Genomic DNA, 20,401 nt, shown 5'->3' with positions numbered 1-20,401 from the left:
CTAACAATAAAGAGTCAGACATGTTGAACTTACCTGTTTATCGTCAGTCCTGTCCCCAAGAGGACAAATGATACCGATCCCTTCAGACCAGACTCCCTCCTCGTCTCTGACTGAACTTTGGTTGGACTCTTGTTGGACCGGGTGACTCCCTCCTGGTGGTCCTGCAGTGATCAGAGGAGCTTCCTGCTGTTACATGGTGCATTCAGGGGCTGCTCGTAAATCACAAACGTTGTGTTGCATTCATCTCCCATCAAACTTTTTAACTCTTATTTTGTTTCAAAGACTTTTTTCTGCACTTATGAAGACTGGTCTTTAGAGAAGCCTTATTTCTTTCTTTCTTTACTTTACTTGTTTAATATGTAGACTGCTCAACATACCCAACAGACATGATGACATGATGACACGTGCACTAAAGGTACTTAAACATGATGACATGTGCACTAAAGACACTCAGACATGATGACATGATGACATGATGACACGTGCACTAAAGATACTTAAACATGATGACATGTGCACTAAAGGTACTTAAACATGATGTTGTGACATAATAAAAGAGAGAAGATATATTTAAGACCGGCACTTTTGTTTTTGTATTTCTAACAAACACACTTATATATTCTCAGCCACAGCTCAAGCTACAACCGGCAGTCCAGCTAGTTCATTTATTGAACGTCTAACTGATAAGAGAGCTGATCAAAGGTCGCTGAAGAAGTCTGAGGAAGAAATAATTCAACAGCCTTCAGTTAACGCAGAAACATTTCACCTTTACAACACAGTTCAGACACCTGAATGTCAGATCTCTTGTTCAGTTCAGAGTCTCAGCAGCAGCAGGATGAACCCTCGAACAGAAACAGCCCGCAATTACCTGAAGGGGCAATTAAACACTGAAACTAATGTTGTAATTGATATTAATTACCCCCGTTTGTCCGGTCAGCTTTGTTTAACATATCAAAGGTTCAGTGAGTGAGTGAACCTGAACACTCACATCAAACGTCACTGCATCAATTACCCGAACATCTGGATTGTCCTGCCGCTGACAGTTAGCCAGTCCAGTCTTTGTGTTACGGACACATGGGGCAACATTTCATAGGTTATTTGTGAAGTAAAACTTACGGCTGAGATAAAATATGAGTAAGAATATTCTGCCAAAATGTAAAATCCAGTCATTATCTCCTTCTTAGTTTCTTAGTCTGTGAAACACTTCTGGAGCTTCACAGTGAAACAGCGTTTTACCATACAGAGAGGAGAGAACCAGAGTGTCTGCTGAGTGCTGAGGTCAGTCAGAGGTTGACCTGAATTCAAACACACACACTCTCAGTGCATGATGTCGCTCGCTATCTCACGGCTAATGTGCCGTAAATTAATCTGGCTGTGTGAGGTCGAATAAACACAAAGATCTGAAGTCAAATTCTCTTCAAGTCATCAAACAACCACCACTGCTGTTAAAAATCTATGTGACGTGACTCTCTGACTCTCTCCTGCAAGTTACAGAAACGCAACGTTACCTTGAGGAAACTCTGGACTTCTCTGTTTGAACATCGTTGGAAACATTTGGGATAATGTAAGAACTCAACTCGACAACACACAGAACAAAGGTCGAGTCGTTTTCAGACATTTTATTGCAGAAATGTTACATTTAATATGTTTACGTCATCAAATTGCACCTCCAAACGTAGGCTACATACAAAATACAACGACACACATTTAAAAATCCTTTCAGAGACGGTTTGAAATAAAGTCCCGCCTCTCACCGGGCAGACAGCCAATCATACTTTAGGACATTCAGGGTGCCAGTGCCACCCCAGGTCCCCCATCTGGACGTGGCCCTGTTACTCAAGTACTATTCATATGGGTGACTTTTACTTTTATCCAGAGTGTTTTCCAGAGGAACTACGCACCATATTCTCTCTGAACAACAGAGACAGTCACCACCTCGGTCTGTCAGGTGCCTTCTTGTAAATTCGGCATTTATAACAAAACATTAAGATGTTTCTTTCCTTGTAAAAACGGTCAGTTTGTCGTGGCATCACTGTAAATGTCTATCTTTCATGTTTAAAATGCATCCTGTCTGCTTCTGTGTCTAAAGTTTGTCTTACCTTCCAGCAGCTGTTTGAACTGATTTCTCCATTTGCACCAAATTTATTAAAGAATATAACATACAACTAACATATAAATACTGTAAAAAGTAACTAATATTGGCTTCTTTGTCGCCTGTCGAGAAAATGACCAGACTCCCTTGATAAAACGCTAAATTTTGAGACTCGTTGCCTCAGGAGAAACTGTATAAACTGTGTGAAACGCTGTCTACAACTAATTCTTAATTATTTGGGCCTACTTGTTAATTCTGCTAACGTTAAAACATGAAGATATTTCTTTATTTGTATAAAAAGGGTGTCCGTTTTCTCCAGTGATGGAGGTGTATATTTAGAGAAGTGACATCAAACTGAATGTGTCTCCTAAGGCAACGAGTCTCAAAATTTGGCATTTTTTAAAGGTAGTCTGGTGACTTTCTCCACAGGCGACAAAGAAGCATAGTTACTTTTTTAGTTTGTCAGTGATGCCACGACAGTTTTTACAAGAAAAAAATAATAATGTTTTGTATTTAATGCCGAATTCACAAGAAGGCACCAATGATTTAGAATTCACAGCTGTTTCACAAAGTTTATTAAATTTCTCCTTATGAAACAACAACTCTTAAAATCACACATTTTTTTCAAGGGAGTCTGGTCGTTTTCTACACAGGCGACAAAGAAGCCAATATTAGTTACTTTTCAGTGTATTTATATGTTAGTTGTATGTTATATTCTTTAATACATTGGGTGTGAATGGTGAAATCAGTTCAAACAGCTGCTGGAGGGTAAGACGTACTTTAGAAAGAAGCAGAAAGGCTTATACAGCGAAGAGACGACAAACTGACAGATTTTACAAGGAAGGAAACACCTTAATGTTTTGAATTTAATGCCGAATTTACGAGAAGGCACCAATGATTTAAGATTCACTGCAGCCGTTTCACAAAGATTGTTAAATGTCTCCTCATTATGCAACAACTCTTAAAATCGTCAAGTTGTTAAGGGAGTCTGGTGATAGCGCTGTTACTAGTGACTTCACTTAATTAGGTTGTCGAAGTCCATCACCTTCACGCACAGCAGGTCACTTCTTGCAACAGTTATGTAAAGAAGTTCACAACAACAGCTATTTCATTTTAAATATGAAGCATATTAAATATTTACATAACTTAAATATTTATACCATTAATGTAAAAAAGAGCACTCGAAGGAACTCGAACCCTGTTTCAGCGCTTCAGGGTCTCACAGGTCCTGGATCTGACCCGGGATGAGACAACAGTCTGCGGGTCCGGAGGAGCTGAAGGGCATCATGTCTAAAGAAATCTCCGCCTCGCACTCGTACTGCAGGATGGCGGGCAGCAGTAAGTTGCTGTTGTTGCGGGAATCATCCGAAATGACAGAAACTTTGTCGAAGTTCTGCTCCAGGTTTCCCCCGGTGTGCGGCGGCGGAGGAGGCGGCTGCGTGAGTCTCTGCGCCCCGGGGCCCGGCGCGGCGCAGGCCTCCTTCTGCATGGTGGTGTCGTGGTGATAAGACACCAGCTCGTTGCTGAAGTCCACCGCCTCCACCGTGGAGCTGGAGCAGTATTTATTACAGCCCAGGATGGTGGAGAAGGCCTTCCTGAAGTCGGCGTTGAAGGCGTAGATGACCGGGTTCAGGGACGAGTTGGCCCAGCCGAACCACACGAAGATGCTGAAGGTGGTGTCGCTGACGCACGGCGGCTCGTCGACTTTGTCCAGGTCGCAGAAAGGCACCACGCAGTTCAGCACGAAAAACGGCAGCCAGCAGAACACGAACACTCCCATGATGATGGACAGAGTCTTTAACACTTTGGTTTCTCTCTTAAAAGACGTCTTCAGCGAGCTTTCGTCCTGCGTTGACGCGCGGTGGCGGTGGTTTTGCGCACGGGGCCCCGCCGCCCTCTCCAAAGACGAGATCCGCCTGATTTGGGTTTGCGCGATGCGGAAAATGCGCGTGTACGTCCCCACCATGATCACCACGGGGATGTAGAAGCTGATGAGGGACGAGGAGATGGCGTAGCTCCGGTTCAGGCTGGCGTTGCAGTTGTCCGGGCTGTCCGCCGTCGAGTTGTGCGCGCGGTGCCAGTTGAGCTGCACGGGGATGAAGGAGATGAGGATGGACAGAGTCCACGCGACGCCGATCATCAGGAAGGCGAACCTGCGCGTCATCTTTCGCTCGTACTTGAAGGGGCTGGAGATGGCCCAGTAGCGGTCCATGCTGATGATGCACAGGTTGAGGATGGAGGCGGTGGAGCACATGATGTCGAAGGCGACCCAGGTGTCGCAGAAGCGGCCGAAGAGCCAGATGCCGGCGACCTCGGACACCGCCCTCCAGGGCATCACCAGCACGGCCACGAACAGGTCGGACACCGCCAGAGAGATGACGAACGAGTTGGTGACTTTGGAGCGCAGGTGGCGGAACTTGATGACCGCGGCGCACACCAGAGTGTTCCCCAGCAGCGTGGACACGATCAGGACGCACAGGACGCAGCCGGTCAGCGCGCGGAGACTGAGACCTCCGCCTGGCCCGGGGCTGTCCGCTCCCGCTGTGACCACCTGGAGCTGCTCCGGGTTCTGGTTCTGACTGTCGTTATAAAACCTCTCCATGGGTGTCCAGACTCACGCCGTGCGCGTCACCAGTCTCTCATCCTCCTCCCAGCATCACCTGCAGCAGCTCCTGTGCGCCCAGGAGTCAAAGCAGCAGGCAGACCCTCCTGCAGGAGACGCGCTCAGATCATCCAGTCTGTCCGCTCAGAGCGACTGCAGACGGCGACCTTTACATATTCAGCCCCATATACAACATCCCGAGCCTCAGATGTCCGGTCCAAACCACAAACATCTCAGAAACAGCTGCACAGCAGACAGTGACGGGCAGACAGGAGACAGGAGCGAGAGCAGGGAAGATAAAACATCTGTGGGCTCATGAATAAATCACCAACAACCATTTCTGTCACCACAAATAACACGTTTAATGTCAGAACTTTTATTAATGTTAATGACAGAAACAAGCTGAAGGATAAAGAATCATAGGGAACCGAACCTGACCACCACACACACCCACACACACACACACACACACACACACACACACACACACACACACACACACACATATATTCCCATGGTTGAACATATTTATGAGATAAAAAGCTCCAATAATAAGAAAAAAGTCAAATTATTAGTTACATTTTGACTATTTATCTCACTATTTTATCTTTTTCAACGTTCTGATGCTGCAGAGCTTTAAAACACACACACACACCTGAGATGTGCACGTGTCAGCTGACAGGTCTGTGTTTGAGTTGCTGAACTTGTGATCTGATGAACGTGCATGTGTTTGTGATGTGAAGTCTTCAGAGCAGCAGCAGAGTGAAGGAAAGTGACTTCTGTCCTCTAGTGGACGGAAACACTCACCACAGCGACAGCAGCTGAGTCCAGAAGCTGCTGTCGGTCCTGTGTCTTCTGTCCGCTCTCATCAGAAGAAGACATGTTTTACAATCTTTGATCTGCTTCAGGAGCAGAACAAGTTCTGTTCACTGCACACGTTTGTTCTGAGACATCACATCACATCACACACTGAGGTTCAGTGTTAGGATTCATGGTTTCCCCCAAGTACTGTACTTTTATACTTCTGAGGTAACTGAGTATTTCCATTTGCTGCTACTTTACACTTCTACTCGACTACATTACAGGAAACAGGGTCCAGACTGGACTGTGCGTCTTGAGTAAGTGAATAACTGTCAATGAAAATACTCAAGGGAAGTACAAGTACCTCACAACTGAACTTAAGTACTTGAGTAAATGTACTTAGTTACATTCCATCGCTGTTTTCTGTTACTTTTTTACTTCCACTCCACATTTCTTATCGACAATCAGTTAAAATAAAACACTGATTCTGATAATCAGTCAACTCATAGTTACAGTAAATATATTTATGATTTACTTTTACTTGTTCTTTTAATACTTACAGTAAGTACATGTAATACTAGATACTTTAAGACTTTTACTCGAGTACTAGGCTACTTGTACGGGTGATGTCTTAACCTTTACTCAAGTATGACTTTTGGGTATTTTTTACACACTGACAGAAAATGAAAACGCTCAAGTAAAGTAAAAGTACCTCAAACTTGAACTTAAGCAGCGTACTTGAGTAAAAGTAGCTCCAGGTGTGGTTAATGAGTTTAATTAGTGCAGAGAGCAGGTGCAGCACCAGTATAAGACCAGAGGAGCCACATGCAGCTCACAGCACAGAGCTTCAGTCTACAAACCTCCAGCAGGCTGCTGAAGATCAACCTGCTGCTCTCTGACTCCAACATGGCGCTCGGGCTCTTTGGAAGGTGACTGAATGATTTGTTTTCACTTTGAGCAACAATACAGCTGCTGGAGTTCAGCTGAATCTCACCTGCCGTCACTCTCTTCCAGGCTTTCTTGGATCTGTGTGCTGTTCAGCAGCGCCGCTTGTTTTCCTGCAACTAAAGGAGGTGAGTCTCACTTTTGACTGTCTGCTGACTGAAGCGACGAGAACTCAGCTTTCTGTGTTCAGGCTCAACATCCTGACATGGAAACGAGCAAACGCTCAGCAGAGTCCTCTACCTGTCCTCTCACACCTGCTGTCTCTGTCATTCATGAAGTCCAGCTCAAACATCATCACAACACTTGAGATAAGAACACACACATGTTAATCTGCCGTCACTGGAGTTGATCCAGTTGTTGAAACATGAAGAACTTTATCTCCTGACTGCAGTTGTCTGGTTGGATGAAGCTTTCTGTGAGGAGTTGTGGTTTAGTTAAAAAAGCCACTTTAAACATGAAGTTGTGTGTTTGCAGTGCAAGAAGTTGAGTTTCAGCTTCTCCCCTCGTCACAATCTGTGTCCAGACTACAGATATCCCTACACCGCTACATGGGGCTCTGCTGGTGGACCTGCTCCTGGTGGACCTGCTCCTGGATCAAACCTTCAGTCTGAAGGCTCGCGTCCTCCTCTGGTGTCCCTGCAGCGTGAAGCAGCCCCCCAACAGGCCAGCTATCCCGCTGCAAACCAGTCCCCCTCCAGTGCGGCTGCAGGCTCGTCGCAGAGTTTTGAGCCCAGCAGGTACGTGGTGACTTCAGGTTCCAGGTCTCCTGAAGCGTCTTCCCTGAGCGCCGGGTACGTCAGCCCTCCTGTGGGCACTGGGAAGAAGACTCCCAGCTTCTCCGTGCAGCCTCGGCCTGTTGCTGGAACCAGCGGAGAGTCGGACCTGGGCTCCGTCTACGAGGCTCCTCGTTCTGGCTTCGCGTACCCTGCTGGGAACACGGCCGCAGCCTACGACTCTGGTCCCAGCTCTGGGTACAATGTAGCGCCTGTCTCTTACGCCAACGCTGGTCCTCCAGGCCTTCCTTGGGTCGAGCAGCCTGCAGGGGGCGCTGACGCCTCGTTCTACGACCCGAGCGACTGGATGCCGTCGCGTCCTTTCCCAGACCTCAGCGTCTGGGCCTCTGGCGACCAGAGCGCGAGTGAGACGTCCCCTCTGCCGCCGTCGTCCTACATCGTCCAGTCCAGGAACGGCTACCAGCGAGCACGAGAAGTCCTGTCCCACACTCGGTACTCCCCAGAGTACCCTGAACCACCAGTCTATCCCTTCAGGGCCGTCAAAGCACCAAGCAAGTCTCCACCGGTGACTGGACCCAAAGGAGGACACGGTGTCCCACATGGTAAAGTCCACTGAAGTCTGTCTGTGCTGTCCTGTAACGTTCATCATGACTCACTTTTACCCTCTTCTTGTCTTGCAGGGTGAGCTTCAGCCTCCTGCAACTGTTTCCATGTTGGACTGACTGAAATTGTTAATAAAAGATGTGATCATGTAAACTTGTGTGCTGTCGGCCATGTTTGTAGTTTTAACTTAAAGGTTAATATTTTGTACCCAGAATTCACCACTAATCCTTTTGATCAAGATCTCTTCAGCTTTGTGCAACAGTGTTTTTTAATTAAAATTAGTGCTGTTCCCTCTGGAAAACAGACCTTAAGGTCACAGATGACATAAATCATTGTGCATTTAAAAAATTGTTGGGTCCAAATGTATCGCACTGTTGTGATGTCCAACTTGCATGACCGCTCCACTGCAGTGTTCCCTGTGGGACGTGTACATCACGTGATGTATGAGGTGATGTACAAAAACAACAAAGTAAGATTTCTCCCGGACCTGTCTGCAGAAGTCTATAAACAACAGCGACAATACGATGTGAGGAAAAGGCTGCGGGACAGAGGGATTCTTAAACACCGCATCATCTTCCCACCAGGCTGCTGCTGACCCACGCAGAGCGCACAACTGTCTGACAAACCGACCGACGTGGATAAATGAGGGAGCTGGGAGAATCGGCACCAGGAGACTAAGAGACTACCAGTCCACTACAGCCAAGGTATGGTGGGCTTACGCTGCCTACACTGTCTAAGGTTCTTGAACTGAACTCATGTCTTGACCAAACTCTACGGATTAAAAACCCAAACGGACTTAAATATGCCCTACGAACATCTTGGTGTAGTTCACTGTATAAGATGACAATGGAAAATAAGTTAAGCAATCTGGGTTTGATATGAGCCTCACTCTAGGTTTGATTTTTTTGTTTATATGCACATGTGCGCACAACTAGTTTAAAAACTTAAGACATAATATATTCACAAGTTCATACAAATAACAGAAAAGGTAGGAATTAATCTTAAACCAACAAGCAACAACAGCGGGAGATTTTGGGTAAACAGAAGATTGGCTCCTCATCGTGATGTGGATCTATTCAGAGGACTAGAAGGAAGACGTTTCAGAAGGGTTGAGGGTTGCCCATGTGTTCAAGTTGGGCTTGTGTGTGTTTGGGATGGGAGAACTCGCTCTCTTCATGTGCAGCATGGTACCAATTTTAGTTATTAAATTCAATGCCTTTTCATTATGTTTTCTTAAATATATGGAAACTTTAAACCTCGGATACTTTAATTGAATGTATTTCATGGAACTGCAGAGGCCTGAACAAACCCATCAAAGTGAAACAGGTTATGAACAGGATCAAACAGTTAAGAGCTAAGATAGTATTCCTACAGGAAACGCATCTGGTAGCTAATGAGACATCTAAGATAAAACGGAGGTGGCCAGGGCATTTCATAGCATCCTCATATTCTACTAACGCCAGAGGTGTAACGACATTAATACATAAGTCTATTCCAATACAAATAGAGTAACCGAAGATCCTAATGGTAGATTTTTAATTATACCAGGTTTTCTCCTGTCAACACAGATTAATTTAATTAACGTATATGGACCAAACATTGACGATGTTAACTTTTATAATAACCTATTCCTGAGAATCTCAACACTGTCTGGTAAAAACATTATTGCTGTGGATTTTAATTGTGTCCTGGATCCAAGCAAAGATAGATCGGCTGGAGTGGACAACACTCACATGAAGTCCAGAAAAGCACTACATCATTTTATAAAAGAACTTAATCTAGTGGCTATATGGAGGCATTTGAACCCAACAGCGAAGGAGTTCTCCTGTTACTCTAGTACGAATAAATGTTACTCTAGAAAAGATTAGTTTCTGGTGTCAGCAGAACTCCTTTCCAATATTAGAGGATGCCACTACAACAGCATAATCATCTCAGACCATGCAGTTATCTCTATGGTCTATGTGGAGCCAAAACTGGTTCGCCAACCCCCTAAGTGGAGATTTCAAACAAAATGGATGCAGGATTCAAAGTTCTTACAATTTTTAGGTGAACAAATTGACATGTATTTTGAGATTAATACATCCCGAACGTCTGCCACAATCAGGTGGGAAGCCTTTAAATCATTTATTAGGGGTCAGATTATAAGTTATACAAGCAGGCGATCAAGAGAATCACAGGCAAAATGTAGGGAGTTGGAACAGGAGTTTTCAGGAGGGGCAAAGTGACAACGATGTGCACAAGCAGTTATTATTACTAAGAACTCAATATAATGAGGTGACATCCAATAAGGCCGCTGCAAATTTAATGAGACTTCGACAAAATTATTACGATCAAGGGGAAAAACCTGGTGGGCTTCTTGCATGGCGCATTAAACAACAACAAACAGAGAGGACAATTATAAAGATAGAGGACGCGAATGGGAACGTCACTATCGAACCATTGGAAATTAACACAGCATTTAGAAACTTCTATGAAAATCTCTATAAATCAGTACAATATCAATATCGATACCCAGACCAAATTCTTAGACCAACTTAATATTCCAAAGATCTCTGAGGAAAGTAAGAATATTTTAGACAAACAATTAAGTACAGCGGACATTTCTGAAGCTATAGGTGCATTGAAGACAGGAAAAACAGCAGCAAAAAGCCTTTGACAGAGTTGAATGGCGTTATCTCTTCGATGTCATCACCCGATTTGGATTTGGAGACTCATTCTGTAGTTGGATTAAAGTACTACATCTTAACCCTGTAGCTGAGGTACTAACAAACGATGTGACATCCAAACCTTTCAATATTACAAGAGGTTGTCCACAGGGTTCGCCTCTTTCCCCACTTTTATTCATACTAGCTTAGAACCATTAGCAATAGCGATTAGAACTAACAGGCAAATACAAGGAATTATTTTTAAAACAATTAGACACCTCCATACCTGCACTGTTAGATCTGTTAGGCCTGTTCGGTGAAGTCTCTGGATACAAACTGAACGCTTCAAAATCTTCACTTATGTTGCTTAATGAAAATGAGGGACAAAATCCTGATCAACATATATCTTCTTTTAAGCTTTCAACTGGTTTTACCTATTTGGGCATTAAATTAGTACCTCAGTTACAAAATATATCACCAATAAATGATGAACCTGTATTAGACTCAGTATATAAATCTTTAGAAAGATGGATGTCATTGCCTATCTCTCTGATAGGCAGAATAAATATTTTAAAGATGAACATATTACCGAAATTCTTATATTTATTCCAAAATATTCCTTTGGCGCCACCTGACGGGACGTTTGAGAAAATAACACCACTCATCAGAAAATGTATATGGAATAAGAAATGTCCCAGAGTTCGCCTGTCTCTGTTGTATCTCCCGTTTGACGCAGGGGGGTTGAAATGTCCAAACCTGGATTGGTACTGCCTCGCAGCACAGCTGACCACTTTGAGATTCTACTTTTCTGATGTAAACAAGACCCCATGGATGGACATAGAAGCACAATATGCTCAGATACCACTTCATTTATATTTGTACTCAGCTGAATTAAAATACCTAAGAGAGAATACAGTTCATCCTATAATACTGAATATGGTTAACGTGTGGTGCGAGGTAAAGAAACACATGAAAATATTAAACTCCCTGTCACAATTTAGCCCAATCTGGGGTAATGTCTCATTTAAACCAGGCAAGCTGGATGCTGGGTTCAAATTGTGGGCAAAGAAAGGGCTAAGGAAAATCTCTGACCTGTATAAGGAAGATGTTTTATTGTCTTTTGAGGAAATTTCTCATATATATATATAACATCCCAAAAAAACATTTCTTCAAATATTTGCAATTGCGAAGCTTTATTTCTGCTATGCAAAACAAGTCATTAGCAATTCCTGCACTTTCATCTTTAGAGGAAATTATTACTAACAATTGTATTAACAGAGGTTGGATTTCATTAATATACAACTGGCTAACATCCGCTTCTAATGAATCATCAGCACCCAAACTTGATACATGGAGGGCAGAATTAAAAGTGGACATTTCAAACAATGATTGGATCAAAGCCTGTAAGGAGGCACAAGCACAAACAGCCAACACTAATTTAAAATTACTCTAATACAATTGGTTAATGCGGACCTACATAACCCCTGTCGAGCTTCATAGATACAACAACGATAGACCTGATACATGTTTTAAATGCGATGAGGTTAAAGGAACATTTAGACACTGTATCTGGGAATGTGACAAGATTAAGAAATTCTGGAGGGAGGTGATGGATAAAATCATGACTCTGTTACATTTGTATCCAGCAAACCTCAACCTGAGAGCTACAGAGAATACACATTTATTAATTCTGCTGTATTACAGGCAAAGCGTCCGACAGCTCTGAATTGGAAGAAAACTGCGGTGCCTACAATAGGAGCTTGGATCAAATGTTTGGCACAGTGTATGTCAATGGAAAGAATAACATATATTTTAAAAAATAGATTGGGTGTGTATGAAGGAATTTGGAAACCATTCAGCGACTTTATAAAAAAGGAAGATATAGCAGAGCTTCTACAGTTGGAGAATTCAGGTTCATTTTGTTATTTTGTTGTTATCTGTATTTATTCTTATTTTTTATCTTTCTATTTCATTTTATTTTTGCTAAGGTACCATCAATTTGTATCTCGTATCAACATTGTAATATAATTTTTTAGAAATCTTAAGCTATGAGTATAAGAGAGAGAACGAGTGTGTATGTGTTGTTGGGGGGGGGGGGGGGGGGTGTAATATTACAGTGTCATTCATTGGACAACTATTCGCACTTGTACGTTACCTGCACTGTAATGAATGATGCAAAATAAAATAAAAACATTGTTCAAAAAAAAGACCCTCAAACATGATGACATGTGCACTAAAGACACTCAAACATGATGACACGTGCACTAAAGACACTCAAACATAAAGAAGCGTTATATTATTTGACATTGTTATGTGACTGACATGATGACGCTTCACAATCAAAACATTTGAAACAGTGATTTCAGTGAACTGAACTGAATCTGAACTGAATCAGGTGCTGACCAGTTTACAGACACAGAAACATGGATTCCCCCCAAAGCCTGAAGCCTGGGTAAACAGGCTCAGTGAACTTGGTGTGGAAGGTGTAGATGTGACTCAGAGTGTCAGATGAGACCTCATAGTAAGACAGAGTGCCAGCAGGCCAGTCCAGATACACTCCCAGACGGGTGAAGGCAGGAGGATCAGGTAAATCATGTTTCTGATTATCATGTTCTGCAAAGAGACGTCCTGAACCGAACAATTTATTATAAATGTATTCTAAACACCAGGACAGTTTATTCCCTCCGAGCCTGGACTGCTGACCGTTTCCTTTCCTTGACATCCCTCTGTAGCAAACACCTGCAGTAAATAGAAAAATGTTTTCCCAGTCCACCTCCCAGTAGCAGCGCCCAGTCAGCCCCTCTCTGCAGAGAACCTGAGTCCAACGATCAAATCTCTGTGGTCGGTCAGGATACGACTGGTCTGGTCCACATGTCGCCTTCTTGTTCCTCTCAGACAGAGTGAGGCTCTTGTGTGCTGTGTCTGGGTCCAGAGTGAGATCACAGGCGTCTGATGGAGAGAACGAGACGTGATCGTGATCACAATTCATACTGAAAATACATTTATGGATTATTATGAAGACATTTGAAAGGACAGGCTCATATATTTGAACATTCAGTCACATGCTCCTACGTACTGTTCATGGACAGTGGTGGAAAGTCAATATTTCACTTTGAGATACTTTCAGTTCCAACTTAAGTTGATGATGTTTGACTGTCATGTAGCCAACAGTTACAGTGGAGCAGTCGCTGGTCATTAAACTCTCAGAGCTCAGCCTCCGTCCAGCTGTGTTCTTACACATATATATAAAAGTATCTACTTCTGCTTCAGATGCTTTGATGATGTTTTGCTGATAACAGCTGTATCATTTTACTACAGTCATCTTTTGAATGCAGGACTAACTTGTATGGAGTCATTTTCTATTATTGTTCTGGTACTTTTACTTAATTCAAGGATCTGAGTACTTCTTTAACCACTGTGCATCCACAGTACTGTCGCTCATTTCACTTGAAGTCTATAAATCAGTTTCAGTGTCGGCGCCGAGAAAATCTGCAGGACTTTTCTAAGAAAAGCTTCAAATGAAGTCTGAGAGTAATAAAAGGAATGAGCAGTCAGGTTTCTGAAGGAGACTCATTTGTTCTTATTTGTCTTACAGTGAAAATAAAATACTTACACCAGATTAAATCTCCTCTGTCTGTGACAGTCTCCACATTAGTGATGTCAGTAAAATCCTCAGTGAGCAGAATGCCGTTCCTGTAGTGGTAGATGGTTGCTCCGGTGTATTTCTCATTTGCGATGGCCGCTACCAGGAAACACAATCTGCTGCTGCTCTTCAAAGATTTGGCAATATCTTGGAAATATTTGGCTTTTTCTCTCATAATGGTGAAAACCTCATCTGAGTAGTACCATGGGACTTCATTGGTACTTCCTTTAAGTGAATCCAGGTATTTCTCCATCTCATCCAGGCCGGGGTCAGCACTCTGCAGGGAGGTGAAGACGAAGCACAGAGCATCATGGACACCTGCAGCAAGAACCTCTCTGTCCAGCTCTGACTGATTTGGGACGATCTTTGTTCCCTCCATCATTTCCACACAGGACCTGATGACGTTGATCTCTCTCTCTTTATGATCCAGCCACTTGTTTAGTTTTTCATGACTGAATGGTGACTCCTTTCTGTCATCAAGGAGTTTCTCTACTGAGCTCTCGTCTTCTTCACCTTCACGGATGGAGGGAAGTTTCTTCGCCATGTTCTTCTGGAGCTTAGATACACAATGATTACAACATTTTTGGAACTTGTTTAATATTTTTTTGATCTGTGGAAAATTCTGTACCACTGTGTCGTCCAGAGAATCGTCGCATCTCATTTGTATTTCTCTTAAATCTTCGAGAGCATCCTGCACATTCCCCACTAATCCAACACTGATCTCTCTCTCCAGCTCAGCTGCTTTGGTCTCTAAATTCTTCAGAGGAGTCAGCCAGACCTTCAGAGGAACACTCTTCTCTCCATTCACTCCCAGCAGCTTTGGAAGTTCTGCATAGGTCTTCACTGCATCTTCAAATGATGTAGGGTTTCTTTCAAGAATAAAGTCTCCATAGAATTTGCAGGAGAATTTGTTGGTCAGGTTTTTTTCTACATCAGTCAGCTGAGCGTCAATGCTACCCTCAACATCAAATTTGGGGATCTTCTTGATCACAGCCTCCATGTGGCCCTGGATGTTCTTAACGCTGCTGGCTTCTAACTTCTCACTGTCAAACACAAAGAAAGCATTTGCCCCATAAAGGATTCCTGTGACTACATGTGTTGCCGTGCCCTTCTTGATGACATCTATCTGTTGGGTGTTCAAGGATCCAAGTTGAGTCATTGATAACTGATTGAAGTGTGTGGTAGCTTTGTACCGACACGTCACTCTGCTCTGATTCTTGAATTTCTTCGTATCATACAGATACTTTCCAGATGCTCCAACTTCAACCAGTCCACACAGGAAACTGGCCTTCAGAGAACCTTCAATATCCATCAGAGAGGACTTGGACTCAATGGAGTCAGATGCAGTTATATCAAATTCACTACCATGTTGAGAACTCCTGACTGTGTTGTTCTGTAGAGTTGTTTCATCCCACAAAGTCGAACCTACAGACAAAGATGTAGAGTATGTGTTCAAGCAAAACCCTTTGGTAAGATTCAGTGGAGCTCATGAAACAGAGCTGATGTGGATCATTTAGACCAATAAAATATATTTGTCCAACAGAACACAGGCAACCTGTTCCAATGGTCTTAAACATCTTTGGGATAAATAAGGGAGTACCACAAGGTTCTGTACTGGGTCCTTTACCATCTACACCACATCGGAAATATTATCACACCAACACAAACAGCATCCATTTCTATGCAGATGAGAGAGTCTTGTATGTATTTGTCTCCTCTGTGACTTACAGTCACACATAATAACTTCATGATTTAAAGTCCAACAGATCTGTAGATACCAGTTTAATTATTGATTTTACTTTTCTGTAGTCAACATCAAGATTTACCTGGAATCAGCTCATCTTTCCGACCGTCGTACAGCATTCCCAAAGTGAAAGGTCGACCCAGAGCAGCCACCGCCATGTCACCTGTGGACAAGTCTCTTCCTGTTGGTAAAAAAACAACAGCATATGTACAGATACAGTGATAGAGTGTCCAACCTTTGATTCAGGTATCGGAAATGAGTGAGAGACAAAACCGTCCACGCTGCCACAGGGACTGGGAGACAGAGTTTTATTTATCTGTTCACAGTGGATAGAAAAAGTCTACACACCCCTGTTAAAATGTCAAGTTTTTGTGATGTAAGAAAATGAGACCAAGATGAATCATTTCAGAACCTTTTCCAAGTTTAATGTGACCTTTAACCTGCACAACTCAATTGAAAAACAAACTGAAATCTTTTAGGGGGAAAAATAAAAGCACCTTTTGATTTTATTACAGCACTCAGTCTTTTTGGGTAGGAGTCTATCAGCATGGCACATCTTGACTTGGCAATATTTGCCCACTCTTGTTTGCAAAAACGCTCCAAATCTGTCAGATTACGAGGGCATCTCCTGTGCACAGCCCTCTTCAGATCAGCCCACAGATTTTCAATCGGACTCAGGTCTGGGCTCTGACTGGGCCAATCAAAAACTTTAATCTTCTTCTGGTGAAGCCATTCTTTTGTTGATTTGGATGAATGCTTTGGGTCGTTGTCGTGCTGAAAGATGAAGTTCCTCTTCATCTTCAGCTTTCTAGCAGAAGCCTGAAGGTTTTGTGCCAACATTGACTGGTATTTGGATCTGTTCATAATTCCCTCCACCTGGACTAAGGCCCCAGTTCCAGCTGAAGGAAAACAGCCCCAAAGCATGATGCTGCCACCACCATGCTTCACTGTGGGTACGGTGTTGTTTTGGTGATGTGCAGTGTTGTTTTTGCACCAAACATACCTTCTGGAATTATGGCCAAAAAGTTCAACCTTGGTCTCCTCAGACCTCAACACATTTTCCCACATGCTTTTGGGAGACTTCAAATGTGTTTTTGCTAAGTTTAGCCGGGCTTGGATGTTTTTTTTCTTAAGAAAAGGCTTCCGTCTTGCCACCCTACCCCATAGCCCAGACATATGAAGAGTACGGGAGATTGTAGTCACATGTCCTACACAGCCAGTACTTGCCAGAAATTCCCACAGCTCTTTTAATGTTGCTGTAGGCCTCTCGGCAGCCTCCCTGACCAGTTTCTTCTCGTCTTTTCATACATTTTGGGGGGACGTCCAGTTCTTGGTAATGTCACTGTCATATTGTCTCCACTTGATGATGACTGTCTTCACTGTGCTCCATCGTATATCTAATGCCTTGGAAATTATTTTGTACCCTTCTCCTGACTGACACCTTTTGACCATGAGATCCCACTGATGCTTGGAAGCTCTCTGTGGACCATGTGGCTTTTGCTGTAAGATGCGACTAAGAAAATGTCAGGAAAAGCCTCCTAGAGCAGCTGAATTGCCCATTGTGTGGCATCGATATACCATAAGTGAGGCTCTTGATTATATATTTGATCACCACACTGGTGAGGAGGAGAGAGGCCAGGAAACTGACAGTGAGGACGGATTAGAGGAGGAAGTGTCAGAAGCTGAAAACGACACAGAATATAATCCAGACCAAGAAATAACTGATGGGGAGGAATCCGGTTATGAAGAGGATGGCCGTGCTGAGGCTGCTGTCACATTCAAGTCAAAGAATCCTGGTCTTCATCCCCACCTGAGAATCAAGGCAGGCTTTCAGCTGAAAATGTCATCAGGATGACCCCAGCACCTACAAAATATGCCATATCCCGGATTGATGACATCAAATCCTGCTTTGAACTGTTCCTGACTGAGTCCATCGAAACCATAGTGGTAAACATGACCAACTTGGAGGGGAAACAGATTTACAAAGACAATTGGAAGGAGGTAACCCAGACAAACATCAAAGCATACCTGGGTCTTTTGACTGGTGTGTACAGATCCAGAAATGAATCTACCAGCAGTTTATGGGATGCAAAAAAGGAAGAGGTGCAGTCTGTGTGCGTCAAGAAATGTGAAAAGAAGCATAATGTGCCATAAATGCAATGCATATATTTGTATATTTGCAAGGCACATGCAACAACCTGCACTTATTGTCCAACATGTGCATGAGAAAAAACACCATTGAAGTTTGAGTTTACCCACTCCATCAAGTTAGTCCATCCTTTCCATCTGCTATCCCTGCAAAGGAAAGGAGCGAACTGTTTCCTCCTCTGCCGACTTTCATCAGTCGTTGCACAGCAAGAACAGCATTCAACATGGGAATCCCAACGTTCTCCTGCAACCACCAGCACCTTTCCTTCAAAGACTGGTTGAACTGGGCTTGGATAGCATAGCACAGCTAAGCACAGGACTTTAAACTCTGGTTGATGTAGTGCACATGTGTTCAATTTATGTGTGTCCACTGTTTGAGTGTAATTGTGATCTCAGGTCAGGTTACTGGTAGTTTACTTTCCTACACGGCTAATTTGACGTTAGTCGAATGATGCTTCACACAGACTCAGAGTCTCTGCATGCAACAAACCATCTTCTCTAACCTGGCATCACGTCACACACACACACACACACACACACACACACACACACACACACACACACATTCCTGTATATAGTACATGTTAGTGTGTTTTCATCTTTGTGTTGAATAAAAGACTTTTGAACCTTCATGCTGTCCCTTTAATATTGTACAAGAGTGAGTGTTGCCGACCTCGACTCTGTCAAGGACTCCAAAATCCTTCCACCATCACAGCTGTTATGGTCATTTTGGTTGTAGTTATTAAGTTAATTATTAATCAGAGTTACAAACAGTTTAGTACTTTTTCTGAGACTGATTTGGCTCTTTTCCCTTCTTCAAGGGTGGTGCCCCGAGGTGATCTAATGTAAACTGGATCTTAATATTAATCATAATTAATAGTTATCCCTGATAATCATTATTATTGATTAGATACATTTAACCAAAATCTCCCTATTACTGTTGCATGAAGCACTATATAATGGTGCCTCGTGTGATGTGAGCACAACAAAAACCACTAACACATCTGCAGCTCATCCTTCCAAACCGCTAAACTTCCAAACACATGAAAAGAGCTGAGGTAAAGGGCCAGTTAGTGTTCATTTCAGTGTCGGGCTGGATTTAAAAACAGAAATCACTGCATATGTGGCTCATTCCTTCACAACACTGGACAGATTTTACTTCTATTTCATGTTTCAAAGATGTCAGCGAAGAAGCACAAAGACCTGCTTTCACTCTGCTGGTCATTATGAACCACATGGACAACAGCAGGAAACTGGTTTCAGAAATAATTGGGTGGGGGAGGGGCTTCCTGAATAATGACAGAATCAGACTGAATAATGACGTCACAACAGTCCAATCCTAATGTTAACTGAAAATGAGATATGACTCTATTGTTATATTACTTATTATTATATTACTATTACCCTGCGTTTGGATCAGTTCGGTACCAGAGGACAAGCAGTCAGACAGGCTCATCTGAGAATGTCAGTCATGAAACTAGAAAATACTGCGACACATTTCACTGAAGTGACCAACAGAAAACCTTTCTTCATCTCTGTCACATTGAACCTGACTAACAATAAAGAGTCAGACATGTTGAACTTACCTGTTTATCGTCAGTCCTGTCCCCAAGAGGACAAATGATACCGATCCCTTCAGACCAGACTCCCTCCTCGTCTCTGACTGAACTTTGGTTGGACTCTTGTTGGACCGGGTGACTCCCTCCTGGTGGTCCTGCAGTGATCAGAGGAACTTCCTGCTGTTACATGGTGCATTCAGGGGCTGCTCGTAAATCACAAACGTTGTGTTGCATTCATCTCCCATCAAACTTTTTAATTCTTATTTTGTTTCAAAGACTTTTTTCTGCACTTATGAAGACTGGTCTTTACAGAAGCCTTATTTCTTTATTTCTTTACTTTACTTGTTTAATATGTAGCCTGCTCAACATACCCAACAGACATGATGACATGATGACATGTGCACTAAAGACCCTCAAACATGATGACATGTGCACTAAAGGTACTTAAACATGATGTTGTGACATAATAAAAGAGAGAAGATATATTTAAGTCCGGCACTTTTGTTTTTGTATTTCTAACAAACACACTTATATATTCTCAGCCACAGCTCAAGCTACAACCGGCAGTCCAGCTAGTTCATTTATTGAACGTCTAACTGATAAGAGAGCTGATCAAAGGTCGCTGAAGAAGTCTGAGGAAGAAATAATTCAACAGCCTTCAGTTAACGCAGAAACATTTCACCTTTACAACACAGTTCAGACACCTGAATGTCAGATCTCTTGTTCAGTTCAGAGTCTCAGCAGCAGCAGGATGAACCCTCGAACAGAAACAGCCCGCAATTACCTGAAGGGGCAATTAAACACTGCGTTTGGATCAGTTCTAGAAGACCGGTACCAGAGGACAAGCAATCAGACAGGCTCATCTGAGAATGTCAGTCATGAAAC

The 20,401-nt window shown here is 43.0% G+C and overlaps 3 protein-coding genes across 3 annotated transcripts; 1 reads left to right on the top strand and 2 right to left on the bottom strand.

Annotated features, from left to right (window-relative positions):
• Positions 1 to 3,311: 3,311 nt before the first annotated feature.
• LOC141015762 (D(5)-like dopamine receptor) lies at positions 3,312 to 4,694 on the bottom strand. Its single transcript, XM_073489941.1, has one exon. The coding sequence runs from the start codon at positions 4,692 to 4,694 to the stop codon at positions 3,312 to 3,314; it is 1,383 nt and encodes a 460-aa protein (XP_073346042.1).
• Positions 4,695 to 6,305: 1,611 nt separating this feature from the next.
• On the top strand, positions 6,306 to 7,930 carry LOC141015851 (uncharacterized). The gene is made up of 4 exons (XM_073490067.1): positions 6,306 to 6,424; positions 6,510 to 6,568; positions 6,964 to 7,776; positions 7,855 to 7,930. Exons 1-4 carry the CDS (start codon positions 6,321 to 6,323, stop codon positions 7,857 to 7,859), a joined length of 981 nt encoding a protein of 326 aa, XP_073346168.1. The 5' UTR covers positions 6,306 to 6,320; the 3' UTR covers positions 7,860 to 7,930.
• A 4,899-nt stretch (positions 7,931 to 12,829) lies between these two features.
• On the bottom strand, positions 12,830 to 15,967 carry LOC141015239 (stonustoxin subunit beta-like). Its single transcript, XM_073489192.1, has 3 exons — positions 15,892 to 15,967; positions 14,036 to 15,490; positions 12,830 to 13,371 (listed from the first exon to the last, which is right to left on the bottom strand). The coding sequence occupies exons 1-3, from the start codon at positions 15,965 to 15,967 to the stop codon at positions 12,830 to 12,832; spliced, it is 2,073 nt and encodes a 690-aa protein (XP_073345293.1).
• Between the last annotated feature and the right edge of the window lie 4,434 nt (positions 15,968 to 20,401).

This window comes from Pagrus major, chromosome 20 (assembly GCF_040436345.1).
Source record: "Pagrus major chromosome 20, Pma_NU_1.0".
Classification (NCBI taxonomy): domain Eukaryota; kingdom Metazoa; phylum Chordata; class Actinopteri; order Spariformes; family Sparidae; genus Pagrus; species Pagrus major.
Note: the sequence above shows the minus strand (reverse complement) of the source record. Positions and strands in the feature narration are given on the sequence as shown.

What these genes read in the sequence shown, in the direction of transcription:
- LOC141015762 (XM_073489941.1), bottom strand. Translation starts at nt 4,694, where the DNA reads ATGGAGAGGTTTTATAACGACAGTCAGAACCAGAACCCGGAGCAGCTC.
- LOC141015851 (XM_073490067.1), top strand. Translation starts at nt 6,321, where the DNA reads ATGCAGCTCACAGCACAGAGCTTCAGTCTACAAACCTCCAGCAGGCTG. An exon ending in GCGCTCGGGCTCTTTGGAAG is followed by an intron (nt 6,425 to 6,509) that starts GTGACTGAATGA and finishes ACTCTCTTCCAG; the next exon opens with GCTTTCTTGGATCTGTGTGC. An exon ending in TTTTCCTGCAACTAAAGGAG is followed by an intron (nt 6,569 to 6,963) that starts GTGAGTCTCACT and finishes ATCTGTGTCCAG; the next exon opens with ACTACAGATATCCCTACACC.
- LOC141015239 (XM_073489192.1), bottom strand. Translation starts at nt 15,967, where the DNA reads ATGGCGGTGGCTGCTCTGGGTCGACCTTTCACTTTGGGAATGCTGTAC. An exon ending in GAAAGATGAGCTGATTCCAG is followed by an intron (nt 15,491 to 15,891) that starts GTAAATCTTGAT and finishes CTTTGTCTGTAG; the next exon opens with GTTCGACTTTGTGGGATGAA. An exon ending in CAGAGGAGATTTAATCTGGT is followed by an intron (nt 13,372 to 14,035) that starts GTAAGTATTTTA and finishes TCTCTCCATCAG; the next exon opens with ACGCCTGTGATCTCACTCTG.